We start from the raw sequence: 24986 nt of genomic DNA, 5'->3' as shown, positions 1-24986 counted from the left end.
AGACACCATTCCCTCGAGAAGTTATTTTGGTAGAGATTGGAACAAAGTCCAACTTTGGCTTCAGTACCAAACAAGGCGTTACATGGTGATTGTTTGATACCAAAATAGTGGCTGTAGTTGGTTTTTAATGTACAAAACGAAGTCCCAGAGGACAGTCTGTTGAATTTCTGTCTTCCATTTTAATTTAGAAGTGTGAACTGTGCATGAATCAGCACCAATGTTGATAGACATGCAGTCCAAGGTAAGGATGTGCAGTTCAACTATGAGCATGACGTCAGGCTTTTCCATGGCTATTTCCAACTCCAAGTACTATCAGGGATGTCCTGGAATATTGTAACAGTCACAGTGTGTTATGTGAACGATTTCATAATGTTCAAACAAGTTGTTAGTACATTGACGAATGTGACCTTATTTGACAAAAACTGTCGTTCTATTACTGCAATGACACACCGTAAATCCGTTTCAAGATGCCGGAATTCAGTTTGCTGATTTGCATCCATGTAAGGTTAGGTTAAACATTGCTCATTTTCCTGGAATCTAGGCAGTAACATATAACGTCACAGAGAGTTGCACAATACAGACCGAATTCTCATGTCATAGGCGTGACAGTGTGGTGATAATGCACACTTTAATCAAACAGGTTTTATCACACTGGTAAGCGTATCCGGGTGTCGCTGGGGACTATTACAGTCGAGGCTTTACCTTGATGTTGAAATAGGTCACATCGGGACGTGTATGTTGTAATATATTCATTGTCTTTTCATGCGAGCGTCGCCATACACTCCAGGCAGACCACCGTGTACACAGGACTGAGGTATTTCTGAAACTGGTTGTACAGGCACATTGTGGTGGGATCTTGTAACCTCTGTCTTCAGGGAAAGCGGTTGGCGACGAAAGGACGCCATTATGATCATATCTTGGTTCATTGGAGTATGTGTGCTGTTGCTTGGACCGCTGGTTTCAAGTAAGTTTTACATATTTTGGTCATAATATAATGTTTACATGTGAAACTGTAATTCAGAAACTGTACAATCAATTCAGGTGATTTGATTATTTACATGATTATAAGACACACCGTATGTATCTTCAATTTGTGAATGTGTCTGGGAATGTATTGTATGCGATAGTCTCCGCTCTTCACTATCGGGTGTGTTGACACGGCCAGTAGGCTGTCTAAACAAGATGGCGGACTCCGCTATTACTTAATGTTTACATCTAGACCTGTCCAGGTTCAGTCAACATAAACGCCTGAACAAAGTAAAATGACACGGCACACAGCAATTATCACCTTACATCTGCCTGTGTATATATATAATATGAGAATATATATATATATATATATATATATGTATGTATATATATATATATATATATATATATATATATATATATATATATATATATATATATATATATATATGAGAATATCAAATTATCAATTTGTTTACGGAAACTTCTGGGTGGGTTTGACTGGGCAACGCTTTCTGGGAGAAGTCCCATTCGCTGTCTGGGCTGTGTGTAGAGGGGGCAAGGGCGCTAGCCTGAGCTGATGATGAGCCTAACCAGCCTGACTGTGCCAGGATCACCCAAACCCTCTTTGTTTTTTTTTATCTGTGAAAAATAATAATAATAATAATAATGATGATGATGATAATAATAATAATAATAATAATAATAATAATGATAATGATAATAATTGTAGCCATGTGCTGATGATGAGCCTAACAAGTTTGAATGTGCCAGTGTCACCCTGACCCTTTGCTGCCTTTGTCTATTTTATAATGAATAACACTACTACTACTCCTGCTACTGCTGCTACTGCTGCTACTGCTACTGCTGCTACTGCTACTACATGTACTACTACTAATGATGATAATAAATGCCGAATCCGTGTGAATTGTATTCCTCTAAAGTCGTAAGAAAGCAAATAACACCCAATTAAAACCAGCCACTATATAAATAAAAAGAAATGAGTAATGTGATATACGTTTCTTACAAATGACATCGTGGTAAACCCAACCGTCAGTGCGTGCTCACTGGTGAGACAGGAATACGTTAAACAACAATCCCAGGTGGTGTAAGGTAATGTGTTTCTTTGCATACAATCTTCGTTCCGCCGGAAGTTACTCTGATGAAGATTATCATTGCAACAACACTGTTCGACCTCATGATCAGAACATCGCCTATTTATAACTGTGTTTCAGGGATGATCATTTGTCTCAAACCAGTTGGGGGCACGGGTGGCCCAGTCGTCAAAGGCGCCGCGATTCGCTGTGCAGATTTGCGTATCTTGGGCACGCCAGAAACCTATGATAGTGGAATCCCGGTTCGCCCCGATTATGTTTCTAGGTTTATCAGCACCGTGTCCGTGCTCGTGGGTTTCACCGAAGTGGTAAACGTCTGAGACCTGCATCACTTCGGGCTTTCCTCCCACATTAAGCTGACACGCCGTGATATAACTGGAATACTGTTAAAAGCGGCGTAAAACCAAACTCACTCACTCACTCAAACCAGTTACGCTAGTCACAGCTAAATCTTGCAAACTATGACCTGAGTTGATAAAGATATATTACAGGATGGGCTCTAGATGTTGGACTGGTTGACGTGTGCACTTGTCGAGTTATAGATAGCGTAGTTAAGCAAACAACAATCCCAGGGTCGCGTACATGTTTAAAGGAGAAGTCAACAGCGTTACCCATCCTGTTAGAGTCGGCGGCTTCCCGGCTGTTTGACAGACAGACAGATTTTTTATTACAGACCCACTCCAATTCTTTACAACACTATTACATAATATAATACCTATAAGGGCCACTTCGTACAGAGTAAAGAGAGATTATTCTTAAAGGTATTTACATATTTAGCATATATAATGAAAACGGAACTGACTAGCAGATGTATAAAACCTTTTTCCTTTTTTGTAAACTGTCATTGCAGACACAGGACACATAATACTATCTGGCAAAATATAGGCTATTTTCTGTACATCACACTTGTTTGGGACTACGTCGCTCAAAATTATACACAGGACAATTTAAAATGTCATGGCATCCATCTTCAACTACATGTACGTCAAGACACTGAAAACACTTCCTGTCTTCTAACGGCATGTTACCATACCGTCCGAATTCAATTTTGATAAGAGCGGTGCCTTATCTGAATTTAGCCAAAGTGCTTTCGTGGGCACGGGGCATAGGGCGTTTGACATACTCATCAACAGTATAGTCATGCTTTAAACAACAGTATACTCTATGTTTGTAACATCCCGTGTGCGATGGATCAACGGGATGTGAAATTGCATTTTCCATTACGTTTTTGTGAAAAACCAAACGTTTAACAATAAAACATGATCTAAAACAATTGTCTGGGGGAATAAAATGTCCCACATCCAGATCTATTCATTTACAATGGGTGCGGAAGTTATTTATTAATTAAGAGTTTTCTTTATTCTGGTTGCCCTGAGATTACTCCATAGAAATATTTTACGAGCGGTATTATCTTAGTTTAGATTGCAAAGACGTTAATATTGTCGAACCACACGTCCCCATTGGCGTACTACTGGTGGGGTCCATGGCATGTCATTGCTTACAGCTTAGTTTTTCACACCCAGATAAAAACGCATTGCACGATTCTGTACAGCATTAACGCACTGCATATCATTCATAACCCAAATACAAGATCCGTATTCTAAAACTGACCACACATCGTGTCATGTAACGTTGTAAATGTACGGTATTGCATTCCACCTAATATTTTATATTTAGAGATTAGTAAATCAAGCGCTCTGCTAGCTGAGCTATGAAAGCTAGCAGCTGCTTTGCCATACGTGTATAGTCAAGATATTCTGTTAACAATACCCTCAAATAGAAGTAACTGTCCAATATTTCTAAATTATGTTCACCACAAGTGAATGCAGGTTCGTCTTCAAGACTGATTGCGGTCTAAAATGTATGTTCTTTGACTTATTACTTTTTACAAATATTGTGTTGTTATTACACGTCATCAAGACAGTCAAACATAATGTTGAGACAAATGTATGACTGTTCGTTTCTTGGTATATGGCTTGCCTGTTACGAGATTATCGAATTGCCAAGAACGATTGTTCAGTTGACTCATGAACATGTCTTAAAGCATCATTGTACTTGGGTGACATTTCAAACAACTTGTATCCGACATAATGTGTTGTATGTTTCCCTTTGGATACAGCCAATATCTTATCAGTATGATGTGAATTATGCCCCTAGAATCTCAGGGAAAGCAGATCCATTGCAACTGATATTTTTCATCACACACTAGAAAACATGCGAAATTGTTTCCACGCACAGCTAACTGTCGACATGTACATACAAAGGGACGCAATTATGAAGAAAACGTTGTCCCAATTCTGTACAATAATGCGCATCTGATCTCCGTTTGCATGGTTTTATATACAACTATCAACTTTACATGTGAAAGGGTGTTATTATTTTACCATAACCGTTTTTCACTGCTTTATTAAATAACACATACTTCATTATTTGAGGAACCAGTGTTACTTACTTGACGGTTCGTCAAGTAAGGAAGACTCAGTCTCTAATTACAAACCATCATTGTTGATAAAAATAATGTACACATTTGCATATATGTATATACGGTAAATGTTTCCTTACAGGGGCGTGTAACGTTACGCTCTATGCTCAAGGGGAACCGCTGAATTTCACATCTCCTAACTACCCAGGCAACTACATAAGGTATGTAAAGGGATACTCATGTCATTTATCCCCACCCCACCCCACCCACACACACACCCATAGAATGTGGTCGTGTTTATCCCGAAGTTCATGTATATTGATGTATCCTTATTGTCATTAGAATTGTTACTCTTGATACGTCAGAATGAAATGCAAACAAGATGATTTTACTTTAGTTCCCAACAAGCATTCTTTTTTCTGCAGCAATGACAACTGTTATTGGGACATTTACCCTCAAACCAGAGGGAACAACGTTGTACTCGACATGGTGTTCTCCGATATTGAAGACTCACCCGGATCCACCTGTCAATATGACGCCCTTACCATATACGTAAAAAATAATGGTAAAATAGTTAGTTTGTACATTGCAAACCTCATTTATCTTAAATAGATTCAGAAATATATTATTATTGTTACATGTAGCTATATTCTAGAATAAAAATCTTTTGATTATATGTGGATGGGTTAAACATGCTCTGAAAACGTCAATCGCCTATTTGGTAGTAAATAGAGAATCTCACCCCAGTGTCTTTTGATATCAAATATATCAACACGAGTCGATAAAAGTGGAAAAATTCCGAGGCTTGCCGAAGATTTTTGCCGCTTTTATCAAGAGTGTAGACACGAGGGTGAGATTGTATTTATCATCCAAAATCATTCTTCCAACTTTTTCAAATTGTAGACAGTAATTAGAAGCGTCTTCAGTGTAAAAAATACTGCTAACAGCTTCAGTAGCAGAGCCATTAGTGATGTCATTTGATTGTGACGTCATGGTATCCAGTGACGTCACAATGGTCTGCAAAGCATTGTGATGTAATTTTCATTGCAGCGATATCTACAGTGTAGATATCGCTTGATCTCACCCAAGCGATATCTCCTGTGGGAGCCAGTTTTGGATGATAAATGCCATTGCAATAGTTTTCCTTCAATCGTTTTCTGCTTCTTTTTTGTTAATTTGTTAGTTACTCAAAGTACAACATTAACGCGTTCTTGTGTCATGATGTCTGTGGGACATTTAGGAAGGCAGCTCATTGATATTAACTAAATGTTGATTTTAACATTCCACGTTTTGCAATTCTATTTAATCTATTTCCAATGTTCCTGATACTAAAATGCATTAATGTTTGCAACAAGAAATTACTGATTACAAACAATTACCTTTTTTCCACCCTAGGTGATCAAAGAAAAGCCGAGTCAAAAAGAATTTGTGGACAGAGCAGAATACATTTTATTACCCATGAAGACCAACATTTTCATGCAGTGTTCAAGACTGATGGCAGTGTAACCAGAGGCGGTTTCCTAATTAGATATTATGAAACAGACGGTGAGTAAAACCATGCCCTTGTTTGTAGCTGCAGTAACCATATGGTCATCGTGTTTCATTCAGACAGTAATATCTCAGGAAGAGGCTTTCGCTTGCAGTACTCATCTGGTAATATTTCGTGAAAATATTTTTGATGTTTTACAAAAGTCAACATGTTGGTGTTTCATGGTAGTCAAATTCTAGTTCTTGTCTTCCTTTGAAAAATATGTTTTCCTTGATGACCCCAAAGACTCCTTCTGTGAGAGACTTTTTCCTTATTAAACAGAGTACGCACACCGAATAACTTACAACTTATAGCTTGTCAGGCATCAAACCCCAACGATATGTTTTCTATGAACGACGTTAATCCTCTTAATTGTAATCCCTGTAGCTGTTATCACAAATCGTCAATTTGTCGTTTTGGTTAATTGTGAATTATTATGAACATGCTCGTAATTACATTTTGTTTTCCGTTATGCTAAATTTAAGGTCACTCTTGTGGAGTATCAGATCTTTCCGCCTCTTCTGCTGCATGGACGAACTTGACTTCCCCTGGCTATCCTTCAAACTATTCCAAGTAGGTTCCTACACTCGTAACAAATCAGTAATAGTTAGTCAGTCAGTTAGTAGCGCTACTCAATTGACAACTAACACTGCAAGGGTGGCAAATAGCACCACACACCACGTGAAGGTAGCACTACACACGTTACTTGAACGTAGCACTACACACGTGACAGGTAAGTAGCACGTTACTTGTAAGCTAGGATAATATGCGTGTGTGTGTGTGTATGTGTCTGCCTGTCTGTCTGTCTGTCTGTCTGTCTGTCTGTATGTATGTATGTATTTGAAGATGGGTGGTGTAAAAATTGTATGATACGTTTTGGTTTTACGTCTATCGAAAATTCTATAGATAAACAGATGCTGATGCTAACATTAATGATATTAACACTTGTCGCTTGGTCCTACATCAACAAGTATGTTAGTTTGAATCAGTAATTACCTCTAGATGATGTTACTGACCTGGGGCATTAGGGTAGTCAGTTAAAAGGTCTTATGTCGCTTTCAGCAATAATCCAGCAAAATCACGTTCACTCTCAATGTTCAATTCCTGGCTTCGATTCCTTACACGAGTAGGAATGTGTGAAGCCTGATTTTGCTGGAAATTTCCAGCAGCGTAGAACCTACTTACTCAATCAATGTTACAGATTATACAATTGTAAATGTAGCACTACACGTGTGACAAGTAAGTAGCGCCACACATGTACACGTGACTTAAACGTGGCACTGCACACGTGACAGGGAAGTAGAAATCCATACATGACTAATGTAGCATGTTACATGTATGCTAGGATAATGATAACTATAACTAAAAAGTGTTTGAATGACATGACATGACAAACACACCATAGGTAATTGTGGATGATTAGCATTATTGTTGGAGCGTGTGAGTTGGGTTTACTGCTGCTTTGAACAATACGTTGTGTGTGTGTATGTACATGTGTTTGTGTGTTTGTATGTATGTATATAAAGCTGATGTAGCAAGTTCTATTTGCAGCAACCTAGACTGCCGGTGGACAATTTCTGCACCCGTTGGATATGAAATTAAAGTCGAAGTTGTGTATTCTAATGTTCAAAACTTGACAGCTTGTTCAAGCGACTACCTTCTCTTCAGTGACGGTAAGCACAATGTACATATTCAACCATGAATCCGAAATAAATCAAGTTCAGTTACTTTGCTTTCGTCACAAAACATACGGCATGAGCAAGCCAATGCTCCTCGTGTGGACAACGTAAGCGCCTCAGCTAGTTTTAGATACAATGATTCGTAATTATTAATGTAATAAGTACTCATGAGAGATGATTGGCACAGAATATACTTCGTCAAGGTTACATTTGTATTGATTTCTGATCAATAACCAATAATATTAGCCTCAAGTTGATTCGATTACTAAGATGTATAAATGTAAGTGTATGCGTCTAAACCGATGTCATGAGTGAATAAATATATATACTTATTAATTCAAGGTTCCACGTCTTTCGCCTCTCAGTTGGGAAAATATTGTGGGCGTAGTTACATCACCAGGGTAGTCGTCAGCTCCAGAAACTACATTACCATCACATACCACACCGACGGCTCTGACACAGCATCAGGATTTAATCTGAAATACAAAGCTGGAACGTTCCTAACAACTTCTACAGGTATAATTATTGTGTGTTAAGGGCCGACTATTTAATAATCGAGGTCATGGTGTAAAGGGATGGAAATCTTTGGGGTTGGGCGATGAGACTGTGCTTGGGGTTGGTCATATTGAATGGTGCTTTGGGCTGGTATTAATGGTAGAAATAGATTATTTATATAATTTACTTGTTCACAGCATCAAGACACATTGGAATCTAATGGGACACAGTATAGTGTTGTCTACAATGGATGTTTGCCTCAACAAATATAATTTATATTTGTATAAATACATACGATACAATCAGTGACAATAAATATTTTTTTCTCGTTTTTAAATTATGCACATGTCGTTATAAAATTTAAAAGTATGTTTTGCATGATGTTTGTTAACTAGTTATATATGTTAATTTGGACGAACAACAGGTTAATTTTCTTTTTCAACTATAATATGTTCCACCGTTTTATAACCTTAAACAAATTTAACAACTATTCTTTCACTCGGGCTGTCTTTTTTGTTTATTTAGAGAGACAAAATGAGCTTAATTGTGGAAGTTCATTGCTCAGCGCCTCTACGTCCACCTGGAGATATTTGTCGTCTCCTGGCTACCCCAACTACAACTACAACAAGTTAGTAACTATATATTTATCTTTGGTTGCTGCCCCTTATCGATTAATGACACTTAATCACGATAAACACCAGCCATACAGTGGACAAGGGATGATTTTAATTATCAGAAAGAACAACGTTGCTACGGACGGAAGAGTGGTGACAAAGGTTTTCGTGTCTTGTTCTATTCACTTTTTGACTTGCCCTCATACAATGTTATATGTATATGCGTTTGATCTGATCTGTACGTTTAAAGATTACACTATATATTTCTTTGTAGCAACATGGACTGCAAGTGGACAATTTCTGCACCCGTTGAATATAAAATAAAAGTTGTAATTAGAGTTCTTACTGTGGAGTTCGTGTACAGGTGTGCAAGCGACTATCTCCTCTTCAATGACGGTAAACACAATATTCAATTTTATAAAAGTGCTTAAATATAATCATATTGCTCTTTCATGTTGAATTGGTTTGCAAATGATATGCTCAGTAATTAGTATTATTGGCCTCAAGTTGACTTCAATGCTAGTATGTTAACGTATGTGTCTTTAAATCGACGACATGAGTAAATCAATGTATTTATTCAAGGCTTCTCGTCTGACGCTACTCAGTTGGGAAAATACTGTAGTGCCCTCTGGGACGTCGTCAGCTCGAGCAACGCCATGACCATCACCTTCCACACTGACGGCTCTTTCTTAGGCAGAAGATTTTCTTTGAAATACATTGCGCAGACGTCAGGTACTTATCTTCATTGTTGTTTTAATGCTTCCTCTTTAACATTAAACTAACGATACATAAAACACAAATTTACTCTCTTCTTTGAAAGTGACTAAAAGGTTTCCAAACACGCTTAAATATAATTTGGTTCTGGTCAAGGTTTGCAAAAAATGCTGGATATGTTGGATGTCCAGAGCAAGTATATGTGAAAAAGGAAATTGATTTTCTCCCTCTAACAAAATGATAAATCTTGAAGCAATTTCTGTTTCTGATAAAATCGCAGTATATTTCTTGTTTTACGCTTTAGTTTTGTGTAGCCTAAACTGGAAACAAGCAAAGGATAATAACACAGTGAACCTACTATGTGTAGCTGTATTCATGACTACAACATGTATGTGGTTGAGGTGTGTTTGTGGTTGGGACTGTTTTGAATTTGGCCATATTAAATGGTGCTTTGGGCTGGAATGGATGGTAGAGATAGATAATTTACTTGGTCACTGCTTCAAGACACGTTGAGAAAATCACACTACGCCTTACGTCTACAATGATTGCTGTGAAACAACAAAAACTCACATTGTGATAATTTAGTGACATTAGTAAACCATTTCACGTTTCTAAATTATGCACATATCGTGGGCCCTATGAATTTATCGTTCTTGAATAAAAATTAAAAGTATCATGCATGATCTTTACTAACTAGCTGAATATGTGAATTTAGATGACCAACAGGCAAATTTCATTTTCCATTTTAATATGTTCTTTCGCTTATAACCTTGAAAGGATTTAACGATAATCCTTGCACTGTTGCTTCTTTATCCTTTATATAGCTGCGAATGGGCTTAATTGTGGAAGTTCATTGCTCAGCGCCTCTACGTCCACCTGGAGATATTTGTCATCACCTGGCTACCCCAACTACAACTACAACAAGTTAGTACATATATACATCTTTGGTTGCTGCCTCTTATTGATTAATAGCAGGTTAATATAATGACACCTTCGTGCCATAAGGTGAGCAATACATACAACTACTCTTTCAACCACGAGTTTTTGTCGTTGTAACTTGCTGTGTAGAGTTCCGGATCTTAAAATCATGCCTAGATCCTATATATGATCGTGGTTTCAAATCCTACATTCTCCCTGACTATTATCCTTGACTTGTGTTCATCATGATCGCGCCCGTGGGTGTTACCTTGTGGTAAAAGTCTTCGATGCACATCATTTAAATCTTTCGCCTCGCATTTGAGGAAGCCGTAGATCTATATATACTAGCCACATAAAGAAACTGTGCACGGAGAAAATATATTCTGGATTGAAATACAACACAGCAAGAACAAAATGATGCAGCTGAATGATCGGACCATTAGAAAATGTCAACGGGACCTGAACAACATCCGTTACGATGAGGTCAGAAGATCAAAATGGAGTAGGGGGTCAAACGACAAAGTCACAAAGTCAATAACGGGTATGACCACCCTGTGCGTGAATCACAGCAGTGCATCGGGGACGCATGGAGTCCACCAAATGGGCATGGAAGGCCTGGGGAATGGCCTGCCATATCCTCCTCAAATCCTGTGCCAAGTCACGGACGTTATCTGGAGGATGTGGAAGATGACGCAGACGGCGCTCCATTTCATCCCACACATGCTCTATTGGGGAGAGATCTGGAGAATTTGCAGGCCATGGCAGTAACATGACATTGTTATGGTGAAGGAAATCCATTGCGACCCTAGCCGGGTGAGGACGAGCGTTGTCCTGTTGAAATGTCAATCCCGGGCCATGACGTTGCAGGAAAGGAATGACCACAGGCCTCAGAATCTGATCTCTGTAACCAACACCGGTGAGATTGCCCTGAACAACCACAAAAGGGGTTCGGTGCCGTGCTGTTATCCCACCCCAAATCATCACAGAGCCACCTCCAAAACGATTCCTCTCCACAATACAGTTGCGTGCATAACGTTCTCCCAAACGCCGGTAGACACTTTGGCGCCCGTCACTGTGGGAAATGTTGAATCTCGATTCATCTGTAAAGACAACATTTCTACACCTTATTCGAGGTTGGCGAACATGATTTCGACACCATCTGAGACGGTTGACTCGATGACGGTGTGTCAGGATGGGACGTATGGCAGGGCGTCGTGGTCGAATCCCGTACTGACGTAAACGATTCCTGACAGTGTTGGAATGGATACGGCACAGTCCAGGAATTGTCTGGGACGTCGTTACTGCCGTTTGGAACCTGTGTCGAGATGTGTAACTTGAATCCATCTGTCCTGTCTTGGCGTCGTTACTCGGGGACGTCCTGAACGTGGGTGGTCGGCAACGTCATTTGTGTTCTGATAACGCCTCACCAATGCCGATATCGTGTTACGATGGCATTGGAAATGTGTTGCCACCTGTTGTTGCCTCATTCCCGCTCGGATCATTCCAATGGCTTCATGACGCTGTGCAGCTGTCAATCTAGGCATGGTTTGCTTGTGATATGCTTGTGTCTGCGCCTGAGAAGTTTTGAATTTTTGAATGACCACAGAGCATGCTTTCCAAAGTGACAGCGAAATTTGAGTTGCACATGCTGTGTACAGCTGCACCGAATGCACGTGCAGTAACACATTGCACGTCCATAGGCCCCCATCAATGACGTCATATCGCATGGCACGTGCATGAGCGTTTGAATGACACAAATCATTTCTGTGTTCAAACCTATATTTCGTATATGGACGGTGTGCCCTTCTATCTATATTTTCTCCATGCACAGTTTCTTTATGTGGCTAGTATACAAAGGCTGGAAGGCCTAACAAAACGCATGACCATACCACATCACAACTGAACTGCACATATCGATGCTATTTTGTAGTGTTTATGAGCAACTCGCCGAAGGACGTTAAATTGGACTATACTCCATTGAGATTAAGCAGCGCTTGGACATAACGCTCAATGGCCACCTTTAACTTACCTTCACTAGAGGCAAAGTCCTCATCGAAGATAAGGTGGTATTGGGTTGGCCGTGGAAGACTACTTATACAAATGGTTCTTCCTTTTTATAGTGACTACATTGTTTGGATTCGGATTGGAAAAGAGATGTGTAGTGTTGATGATGATATTTACCTTGGTGTTGTCTATTTGCCACCAGAACACTTCTAATGAAATTTATTTCGAATTAGAGAGGTAACTGATTGTTCAAAGTGTTTTTAATTTCCGAAAACTTTATTTTCATAGGTAATTTTAATGCCTGAAATACTAGCATATTTGATTACTGTATTTTGGATGAGCATATCGGGAACGAACTCAACTTAGACATTGATGAACTGTCTAATAAATTTGACCCAGATACTGTCCTTAAAGAACTTAAGTTAACAAAACAAAAAATTGTAACGACAGTCAAGGAAATGACCTACATTTTGGTCAATACACATGCAAAGATGTAAGCGTGGTTGGCTATGTTCGCAGTCAGTATACTGTGTCTGATCAGTGGGGTATTCTTGTTACACTGCAGCCTAGTATCTCAGTGACCTAGCACTCTAAAATTGGCATTCGTCAGGACTAGTACAGGCATCCGCACACACATGTATGCACGTCGCTATATAAGTGTATAATTTTGACTGTATCCGGTCACTGTACAAATAGAGTTTCCCTTGCAAATACCTCTTCCCTAGTCACTGATGACTTCGGATAATACAGATTTTGAATCATGTTCAGGTATCTCTCGTTTTCGCTTGAAGACTTTTTTGCAGCTATTGAATAATTGGGAGCATCATCACGATAAACACGAGCCATACAGTGGACAAGGGATGCGTTTAATTATCAGAAATAACAACGTTGCTACGGATGTAAGAGTGGTGACAAAGAGCATGCTTTCCAGATGTCCAATACTTACATGTATATTGCTGTCGAAGGTTTTCGTGTCTTGTTCTATTCACTTATTGACTTGCCCTCATACAATGTTATATGTATATGCGTTTGATCTGATCTGTACGTTTAAAGATTACACTATATATTTCTTTGTAGCAACATGGACTGCAAGTGGACAATTTCTGCACCCGTTGAATATAAAATAAAAGTTGAAATTATAGTTTTTTCTGTGGAATCCGTGGCCGGGTGTGCAAACGACTATCTCCTCTTCAATGACGGTAAACACAATATTCAATTTTATAAAAGTGCTAAAATAAATCATAATGCTCTTTTATGTTGAATTGGTTTGCAAAAAATATGCTCAGTTATTAGTATTATTGGCCTCAAGTTGACTTCAATACTAGTATGTCTTTAAATCAACGCCATGAGTAAATCAATGTATTTATCCAAGGCTTCTCGTCTGACGCTACTCAGTTGGGAAAATACTGTGATGGTACCAGGAATGTAGTCAGCTCCAGTAACGCCATGACCATCACCTTCCACACTGACCACTCTATCTCAGGCAGAGGATTTTCTTTGAAATACATGGCGCGGACGTCAGGTACTTATCTATATTGTTGTTTTAATGCTTCCTCTTTAACATTAAACTAACGATACATAAAATACAAATTTACTCTCTTCTTTGAAAGTGACTAAAAGGGTTCCAAACACGCTTAAATATAATTTGGTTCTGGTCAAGGTTTGCAAAAAATGCTGGATATGTTGGATGCCCTGAGCAAGTATATGTGAAAAAGGAAATTGATTTTCTCCCTCTAACAAAATGATGAATCTTGAAGCAATTTCTGTTTCTGATAAAATCGCAGTATATTTCTTGTTTTACGCTTTAGTTTTGTGTAGCCTAAACTGGAAACAAGCAAAGTAAAATAACACAGTGAACCTACTATGTGTGGCTGTATTCATAACTAAAACATGTATGTGGTTGAGGTGTGTTTGTGGTTGGGACTGTTTTGGATTTGGCCATATTAAATGGTGCTTTGGGCTGGAATGGATGGTGGAGATAGATTATTTACTTGATCACTGCTTTGAACAAGACACGCTGAGACAATCACACTGTTTAGCCTTACGTCTACAATGATTGCTGTGAAACAACAAAAACTCACATTGTGATAATTTAGTGACATTAGTAAACCATTTCACGTTTCTAAATTATGCACATGTCGTGGGCCCTCTGAATTTATCGATCTTGACTAAAAATTAAAAGTATCATGCATGATCTTTACTAACTAGCTGAATATGTGAATTTAGATGACCAACAGGCAAATTTCATTTTCCATTTTAATATGTTCTTTCGCTTATAACCTTGAAAGGATTTAACGATAATCCTTGCACTGTTGCTGCTTTATCCTTTATATAGCTGCGAATGGGCTTAATTGTGGAAGTTCATTGCTCAGCGCCTCTACGTCCACCTGGAGATATTTGTCATCACCTGGCTACCCCAACTACAACTACAACAAGTTAGTACATATATACATCTTTGGTTGCTGCCTCTTATTGATTAATAGCAGGTTAATATAATGACACCTTCGTGCCATAAGGTGACCAATGTCTTTCCCGTTGTAATCTGCTGTGCAGAGTTCCGGATCTTAAAAAGCATGTCTAAATCCTATGATCGTGGTTTCAAATCCTACATTCACCCTGACTATTTTACTTGACATGTCTCCACCATGATCGGTGTAACCTTGTGGTAAAAGTCTTAGATGCACATGATTTAGAACTTTCGCCTCACATTTAAGGAAGCCGCCGATCTATATCAAAGGCTGGAAGGCCTAGCATTGCACATGATCATAATACATCACAAATGAACTGCACACATTAATAGTATCATATAGTGTTTATGAACATCACCGAAGGACGCTAAAACCGACAATACTGATTAAGCAGCGCTTGGACATAACGCTCGATGGCTACCTTTAAGCTGATACAGCGTGACTCACTCCAACTACATGTGTGGATAAGTACACATAATTATAGGTCATGCTGGCAGTAAAGTGGTAATCGAATGCAGACTTGTCTATATATTCGAATTTCATGTTCATTGTGAAAAGAGGTGTAAATCGAATAGCATGTCCTATGATCGTATGTCATTGATTCACCGTTGTCAGGGAGCTGAGTTCCCGCAAATAGTTTGCTAATAAAAGTAAATATCGAAATGTTAGACAAAAGATTGGATAATATTATTAACCCATCGCAATCATCGTTAATGTTATGGTTGATTTTAAGATATCAGATCATTTTCCGATTTATACTGCGTACGATAAGAAGAAAATGTATCACAATATTATTTTTGAATTTATCTAAATGATCATGGGACATTTCTAAATAAACGGCAGTGTTATGGCTGTTGTTTATAAGATAACGATGATAATACTTTTCTATATGTTAAATTATTATTTCTTCTGCTTTATGATGATGATATTGTTCTTTTCATAGAAAGACCATAGATTTCCCGGAAGAAACCTGTAGATGGAAAAAACTCACTAGAGGAGATAGACCTGTAGTAGCTGATGAATATCATTAGTTATTTAAATGTGAATTCTGTGTTCTCTATACTTATCTTTACATACCATAATATTATCAGAAGCTCCGAAATATATTTAAAGTGGCAAGACTTTTTTTCCAACAATAGCACCAACGCTTGAGGAATGTATGTAAATTTAACTCTTTACTAAGGAATGGGTTCTAAAGCAACATTGAATATGCAACCGTATACTAGCTATGATGACTAAACAAATACCACTCTGACAAGACACATAGGCATAGACCGCTGATTAAACCGGCTTTGATAAAAAAAACAACATGGGGGTTAATTAATTCTTCACTTTCAAGTGAGTGAGTAACCTAGGCTTGAAATGGGCTCTGTGGACCTATTCCTAAGATACATGTATGTCTCTTAGACACTAAATTATAGACAAATACGCTCAAATAAAAAATATTAAGTCTTATAGACAAAGGTCCCTTGGACTAAAAAGGAAATACTTGAATTCAAGAATATACTAGCACATGGCCTTCAGAACTTCTTGACTTCCAACTACAAATATGTGCTTAGCCAAAGCTAATTAACCCTGAGGAAATTAATTTTCTTGCTTACCTCAATTCTATAATCAAAAAACATTATTGGCATTCCTGATTATAGTTTTAGGAGACACGTAGTGCATCCCAGAAAATAGACGCCTTTGCCTGTTGATGGTTGAGCGTGGAGGGTGTTTCACACTGCATAGACACATGTGTTGATTCAGGATCCAGTGCATCCATGATCATCACCTGAATTATTGTTGAGACTCTACATGACATATTGAACACCGTTTGAACATTTCATATCGGGACAGAGATTCTGCAAAGTTTGAACCTCTACACTAGCAATCTACCTCTTCCGTAGTCAGTGATGTCATCGGATAACCTTGACTTTAAATAATGTTTACGTCTCTCTCGTTTTCGCTTGAAGAATTTTGCAGCTGTTGAATAATTTGGAGCATCATCACGATAAAGGCATCATGTAATTCTTTACCTTCCCTGGGGAGAAACGTTATGTTGGTTTTATGTTTTACTCTGGTCATATTCATGGTTTCAAGATGTCAGGATAACATATAACTATCAATATTATATGTCCATTGCTTTTGACTCCGATCTCTGCTTACGTTTAAAGAGTACACTACATCATTCTTTGTAGCAATATGGACTGCAAGTGGACAATTTCGGCACCTGCTGGATATAAAATAAAAGTCGAAATTATAGTTCTCTCTGTGGAATATGAAACCACCTGTGCAAGAGACTATCTCATCTTCAGTGACGGTAAGCACAATGTTCAATTCTATAAGGTTATATTGCTCTTTTGTGTTGAATTAGTTTGCCAAAAATATGCTCAATAATTAATTGACCTCAACTTGACTTCAGTACTAGTATGTTAAGGGGTATGCCTCGACAACATAAGTGATTCTATATATTTATTCAAGGCTCCTCGTCTTACGGCACTAAGTTGGGTAAATACTGTGATGGCACCAGGGACGTGGTCAGCTCCAGTAACGCCATGACTGTCACCTTCCACACTGACAGCTCTGTGACAAAAAGAGGATTTTCTTTTAAATACATGGCGCGGACGTCAGGTACTTTCTCTCTCTGATTAAAATGACGATTGTCTTGTTCCACTGTTTTACCGCATGAACTATCTATATGTCCAAACATTAAAACTGCCACATCATTTATAATAATAACTGCACCCACGAATGTGGTACAACAAGGCCCGTTGTTGCCCTGTTGAAATACCAGATAAAGTTAATGAATGTTTTTCAACATGGAATTATTGAAAATAACAAACTCTAATTATTTTTCTTGTCAACACATTTCACCACGTCGATAAGAGGGTATTTCATATTTGTTAGACGTAAGCAGTAATACTTGATATTTAACTGTTATGGAAGGTCATCACCGCACTCCTTCTATGGTGTGCCTCTCAATGTGAACAGCCCCGTTTCTCCTAGGACATCCTCATCATCACACAATCAAGTCTCTACTAATGAATCCATCCAATGCTGTGTAACTATTCAATGTTTCAGGTTGTGGCACAGGGGAAGAGATAAACGGATATGAAACGAAATATATTGAATCCCCGAATTATCCTCTTGACTATCCCGAGTGAGTATGCACTAAACGTTTTACGATTATCACGGCCACAAAGAGGGACGTCAAACTGCATTCCCAGAGCGTTGGGCCAACTACAAATTGATCTAAGCACCGTGTTTATCATTTACTACAATTGTAAAAATGACATACGAATCTGTAGTCTACATGGACATGAATCCAAACGTCATTGACCAATAGAATCCAAATACATTGTAGTAAATCAACATAATGCAAAGCTTATTGAAGTCTTTTGTATAGTTTGAACAGTTTAACAGACATATTTCTCACACAAACTCAGTACTACCGAATATTTCCGTTCTTTGGTTCAAGTAAGGCAAGTTACATTGCAACTGATGAAGATACAACAAATGTAGACCATGTCTGTACCTTACCCGTGAAGATCCTGGGGAGAATAAGTGCTCAGCAACCCATGTTTGTCGTAAGAGGCGACTATGCTTGTCGTAACAGACGACTAACGGGATCGGGTGGTCAGGATAGCTAACTTGGTTGTTGCATGTCATCGTAACCCAATTGCGTGCATTGATGCTCATGATGTTAATCACTGGATTGTCTGGTCGAGACAAGATGATTATTTTCAGACCGCCGCCATATAGCTGGAATATTGCTGAGTGCAGCGTTAAACAGCAAACAAACAAACAAACAAACATGCTTTCACCACATGAAATGAATGTGAAATAAACCACGCCTGTCCATCCTTGTTCTTTGCAATTTATGTTTTGGCTATCTTGTATTCTTAATAGCTGAGATTGTAAGTTTGGTAATTTGAATATGCAGAAAAGGTCATCCATATTAATAGCGTTTTACATTAGCTACACGAAAAAGGGTTGGAGTAAAAATTAATAATACACAGCGGGAAATAGAAATAAACTGATATTTGTCCTTTTTAAATATAGATTTTACAAAATATGTGATTTGATCATTACATAATCTAAGAAAAGTTGCAGTACCTATGGTTTGATAGTACCTATGACGATTGTCTTGTTCCACTGTTTTTACCGCATGAACTGTCCATATGTCCCAACATTCACAAAACACATTCATATAACTCGTTTCATGACTAAAGATGGACACTCATGATTATTCCACGCTGATTTTGTTATTGCGTATGTATATTGGTATTTAGTGTTCGACGACATGCTATTAACCGTACCATGAAAGCAGGATGACGCCATAAAATACTGACATACTATTCGTAATATAAATAAAACAAACCAATTTAGGTCCTTGTAAACAGCAAAACTTTGGAGAAACAATTAAACTTGACCCGACTTTTCATGCATTTCTATTGCATTTTGAACATATGTGTATTGACATACTATTATACATAAAAACATCTCACCTCAACCCTATGATAATCATTTTGGCCATTGTATTCAGCAGTGTAACACCAGGTATAGCATTAATCATATCTTCCTTTGGTAGAAGTAGTTCTTGAACCTATGTTTACGACAATTTAACATATGTTCAACAAACAAAACGTAAAAAAGAAAACAATTAATAGGTTTTGGCACCGAAATTTAAATGAGATTGTGGCAGTACTTACCAAAGTGAATACAAGCACCTGGAACAAGAGTATAGTATTTTCTCATTGACTATAGTAATCTTTAAGAAAGACAACAGAAACACCAGAAACTTCTATGTAGATTGTATCGCAGTTAACGTAATCATGTGGCGAATTTGCAAAACTGTTGCGTTGCGACCTGAACAACACTCAGATCATGTTGTAATTCGGTTTGTTGTGGTACATTTTACAATGATAATGTATCGGTCTAATTTCAGCAATGCGGACTGTTCATGGACAATCAGCACTGATGTTGAAGGATATGTAATCCATGTGAAAGTGGAGTTTTTCTACCTTGAGCATGACAGCACGTGTTCCTATGATTATGTGCAGCTCTATGACGGTAATGTCTTACTCATGGACAGAGTTTTCCTAGAATTGAGTAAGAGAGACAGTGTGTTATTCACACGAATGTATCAGGGTCCTCAGTGTAACTGTATTTGTAAAGACAGGTGTCGTTTTATCATTGCAATAAAACCCTTTTAATCCAAGTTATACCTGGTCGTTTACTCTACACTAAAAAATAAAAATAAAATAGTCACGTGTAATAAATAAATATCATTCCCAAGTATATATTAAAAGTATTGCCTGTCTTAACGCACTCTAACCTCTTTGTCTTTAACGTTAACTGATGTGATTTGTTGTAAGTTATAATTATAATATTCTCACAATATCACACACATGTTCTATTCTTGTCATAGTCAGGGGAACATATGAACACTCGCTTGGTCGATGGTGTGGATTTGATGGACCAGATACACAGAGTACAGGGTTGAGTATGAAGGTTCGATTCCTCTCCGATGCTTCGAGCACCTTCACAGGATTCAAGTTGGCCTTCACTGCCGGCGAGCCAACATCTTCCTGTAAGTTTTTAAGCTGTATTCATTCATTTCAAAATAGATCGAATCTGTTAATATAAGACGAATGAGATTCCTCAATCAGCACCCCTACTATAATGTTTATGTCACGTCTCAGTCATTGTACATTTCCAATGTATTCGTGTAGATTTACACCTGCAGCGTATTGGGGTTAAACATTATACATACGATGTGTTTAGATGACTAAAGAATATCTTGAGGGTATGGGTGGCCAGGATGACTAAACTGTCGCCCTGTTTATGTCTACTAAACCAGTGTCCATTCGTTTCACATCAAGATGCCACACCTGTACATGACTGACATAGTTACACAGCGGCCTTAATCTAAACAGTTATACACTGCTTCGTCGTTTGTGAATATTGTGTCACGGGTTGTAGCGGTTATAATAGTCGACTCATTGTAATTGTCATTTGACCAATGTTAATACACTGAGAAGTTGAACTATTGGCATTTGACATAATATCACGCTGGTATTGATGGCTCGATAAGTGTAATACAATGACAAAAAATGTTTATGTTATTACCTTCCGTTCAAACGTTTCCCCAGCTGTACAAGAAAACATGAGAACCTCTTGATCGCCACTTAACTTTAACTTCTTAAGTAATCTTCAGAACCTAGGAAACATCAGATAGGTAGGTTTGACATCATGTCGGAAGGTATAGATGCGTGGCATGGTGTATCAGAACGCGATAGGGTTATAGAACAATAATTCTTGTGCAAATATGAATTATTCTGAAACTTTCAAGAATCTATTTAAAAACCATATTTACCGGGCACTACCAGAGGGCTTATTGGGTCATGTTACCCGCGTGTATGTGACAGTAGTACTAATTAATCATTTTAAAAAAGACCTTGAACGTGAATATTATTTTTCTTCAGCTTCTGTGTCCAGGAACATCGTAGTAATAACATTCAAAGTACGTGACTCGTCTTTGTTTCACCATTCTTCTGTTTCGTCTTTTATTTTGTACAGCGTCTTTTTCACCGAACTTTGGAGGGGTCATTGGAGGGGTATTCGGCGGCATTGTGGGCGTGGCTATATTAACGTGTTGCTGCTGTGGAATTTGCTCTAGGAAAAAATCCACGACAAACGACCAGTCACAAAGGAACAGATCTCGTGAAGACAACGTGAACAGCGTCTTCTCCATCCCCCTGCACAACTACCAACCAACTACGGCTACTACTCTGCCAGCCATGTTTACTCCACCCCCAGCTTACAGTGAAGTCGTGAAGGATGACCCCCCACCCTACTGTCAGGCAGTTCCACTATCTGACATACAGCCCGTTGTGACGTCATTCCCTAACGACGCATGTGAAGGGATAGATAACCCAGCAGGCCCGAGTTGAGTGACAGTTTCACATGATGTGGACACATACATGAATACTCCTGCACACAAATTAACATATTTTATTAAAGAAATCTCCAAACTCCATCGACAGCAAATAAAAACACCGTAAGCAATTGTTCCAAAGAGCTATATTTTATATTTTCTAAGAAAATCTATCACCATAAGAAAATGCAGTTATCTGTATTCTTGCAATATCTCGTTCCCAATCTATTTGGATAATGTGTGATGTTGATTGTTGAACTGTGTATAACCAAGGAACAGAAGTCACGTTTTACAAGTGAAAGAACTTTCACCAACTGATCAGTGGTCAATCAAGACTATCACAATCATGCCACAATTGTGAATGGATGATTATACAATGACCCCGATGAGAAACTTTTGAAATTGCTCTTGGCTAGGGTAGCATACACTTATAATTGTTTTTGTTATTTGTTATAAAACTATTTTGTATATCAAATGATGCTTGGTGTTGGAGTTATGTTTATGTTTATTAGAACATGAAAGCTTGTTACAAATCATATACATATTTTACATATGCGAATGTAGTGCACGTACATGTGCGCGCGCGCGTTCCTGTGTCTGTCACGGGTGTCTTGATATTGTATTGAGCGTGTGAGTACAACATAACATTGAACACAGATGTTGTTTACTTTGACGGAATCCACGAGCCAAGGTAATCAAGAACGTATATCCATGGCAATTATTTTGCGGAAGGTTTCGTTGGATCCCCCAATGTCATTGATTGCATGGAAGAAATTGTAACACAGAAGTGGTGTTGCTGTTCCGACCGTTGACATCCGACTACTTATTAAACAACACAGCTTGCTACAACAAAGTCAGGTTCCTGGCATCGCTCATGGGCATCGGAATGTCCATCTGCATGTCTTTATTATAAAGATGGAAGATTATCAACGTGAGTTAGTCCTCAGAGAAAATATATATTCATTCAACGAGAGCAAGACAACAGCAGGCATGTTGTGTTCGTTGCATATTGCAGGTGAGGTGAGATGAAATGGGGTTTAATGTCGCGTCCAAGATTATTCCACTTATGTACGCATACACTTGTATGTGTATGTGGCTGCTTGTACTAGTCCGGACTATTGCCGTTTTAATAGTGCTGGCCCCCTGAGATACCATGTCGCAGTTTAGGATTATTACACGTATGTGCGCATGCACGTGTGTTTGTGTGTATGGCTGCCTTCGCTGGTCCGAACTAATGTTGTTTTAATAGTGGTAGCCTACTAAGATAGCATGTCACAGTTTAAGTTGAATATCCCACTAAGTCTTTCGGTCTGACACGGACTACGATTGAAAGCCCCACCTTCGGCTCTCCGGGCGGACGATCTACCTGTAGACCACTCTCTGGAGGCGGTCGGAAATTACAGAAGAAGACTTGGTTCTTTTACGACAGAGCCCGAAACGTTTTGAAACTGATGGGTGGTGTACATCCGAATTTTATCTTGAACGTTCTAGATTTAAACGAGAGTGAGTGGCATGGGGTTGAACACAGATTCCTGCAGTATTTTCGTTCCTCGTGTTCCACGATTGATATGGTGCTCACCAACCCAATAGCATTACCAAGGTGAAACCTGCAGTCGAACCCATAATGAGCTGATACGGACAGCCAAGGGATGGAAAGGAGAACTGATATTATCGGCGCCACGGTCCATCTGACCATACATGCCCTGACAAAACCATAACGATTTCGACATTGATATAATTGACCACCTACCGAAACATCTATCATCCCTGACATAATTAAATGAACGTTTCACCAAACAGTGGTGATACGAGTAACATTCTATATTCTCCCATGAATTTGGAAAATACTCGACTTTGATCGGTCAATCAGAGGTTTCAAATCACAATTAACTGAGTGAAACAGCCGATTTGACAGCCGCGTCACCGGGGAACCTGATAGTTTTAGAATAATACTTCTCGTACAGTCATTGTCAGTGGGCATATTTAAATAATTATATGTACAATTATAGGCTACAAAATGCAAAGTTGCTACTACAATATTCAAATGATAACGGAAATGGTGTGGAAGGAAACCTTTGCACGTTTTCCTTAGTTTTCTTTTGGGGTGCCCACTTCATGGTAGCTTACGAAATTGGCGTGCTACATGCTTTCAATGCCTGTCATAAGTTAGAATGAAGTATATTATGCTTTAAACAAACTGCTTGTGCATAAAGAGCCCCATGTTTTGTTTGAAGGCTGTTGTCAATGATTCAGCAAATTCTGATCGACAATCCACTCAAAACAATAGACCCAACCTATGCTGCTTCCATCGATATATTTTTCGAACACTAAAGAGTTTTATTTAATCATGGTAGAATGGAGATAAACACACTGTGTTTTCAATGTAGAGCTAGGCTACCTGCATATTTAACCTCGCTAAATTTAATATTTGAAATCTCACGCAAAGCAAATTCCAAATTCCAAATTCAATTTAGCGAGGTTAAATCTACAAGTAACCTGTCTCCGGTTTTGAAGACACAGTGTGTTTAGGAGAAGTTGTGTACGGCTAACATGTTTCATTTGATAATAATCATGAATTTGTTACATGTAGGATGTACGCAAAGGTATATTGGAATACTATTACTGTCATGATAGGCTGTGTCTGTATTTCGGGGCAGAATCAGTTCCAGAACCTCATGTTTGTTGTACCAGTGACCACTGAGATCAAGACGGTTACAGTGGCTCACCGTGTCCCGACCTCACCCTTGCTGTCATCCGTCGATAGTGATATAGCTGGGATATAGCTGACATAGTTGTAAACCAACCTTCACTCATTCACGCATAATAGTTATAAGTCAAATAGTTGCCTGAAATAAGTAAAATATACATACACGAATAATATTTTGCATCAGTAATCATGGATCAGGAACACTTCGATGTATGTGCGTCAAATAATGATTACACTCAGGACGTTTAATTCCGAAGTCCCATAGAAACAAAAGGCAGTGAGGTTCATTCAAGTGCGTTGCTTCACTACATTGAGTATGGATGTTGAATTTAGCGTAAAGTGGTCTGTTGAAGAATGTGTACCCCGTATTTGTGGCATGGGTTCGTTCCTTCACAATCTGCACATGAGTATGGAAGTTGTTATCCATAAAA

The 24986-nt window shown here is 38.5% G+C and overlaps 1 protein-coding gene across 1 annotated transcript; it reads left to right on the top strand.

The window, feature by feature from the left end:
* Positions 1-22312, top strand: LOC139450650 (cubilin-like). Its single transcript, XM_071232446.1, has 20 exons — positions 1-964; positions 4649-4727; positions 4932-5071; positions 5902-6051; positions 6520-6607; positions 7586-7707; positions 8056-8229; positions 8734-8836; positions 9097-9218; positions 9405-9554; positions 10361-10460; positions 13536-13657; positions 13831-13980; positions 14794-14893; positions 17107-17228; positions 17390-17539; positions 17990-18068; positions 19857-19981; positions 20340-20501; positions 21491-22312. The coding sequence occupies exons 1-20, from the start codon at positions 907-909 to the stop codon at positions 21862-21864; spliced, it is 2670 nt and encodes an 889-aa protein (XP_071088547.1). The 5' UTR covers positions 1-906; the 3' UTR covers positions 21865-22312.
* Positions 22313-24986: the final 2674 nt, after the last annotated feature.

The sequence above is a fragment of the Haliotis cracherodii genome, unplaced genomic scaffold (genome assembly GCF_022045235.1).
Source record: "Haliotis cracherodii isolate W230 unplaced genomic scaffold, xgHalCrac1.p SCAF_8, whole genome shotgun sequence".
Taxonomy (NCBI): domain Eukaryota; kingdom Metazoa; phylum Mollusca; class Gastropoda; order Lepetellida; family Haliotidae; genus Haliotis; species Haliotis cracherodii.
Note: the sequence above shows the minus strand (reverse complement) of the source record. Positions and strands in the feature narration are given on the sequence as shown.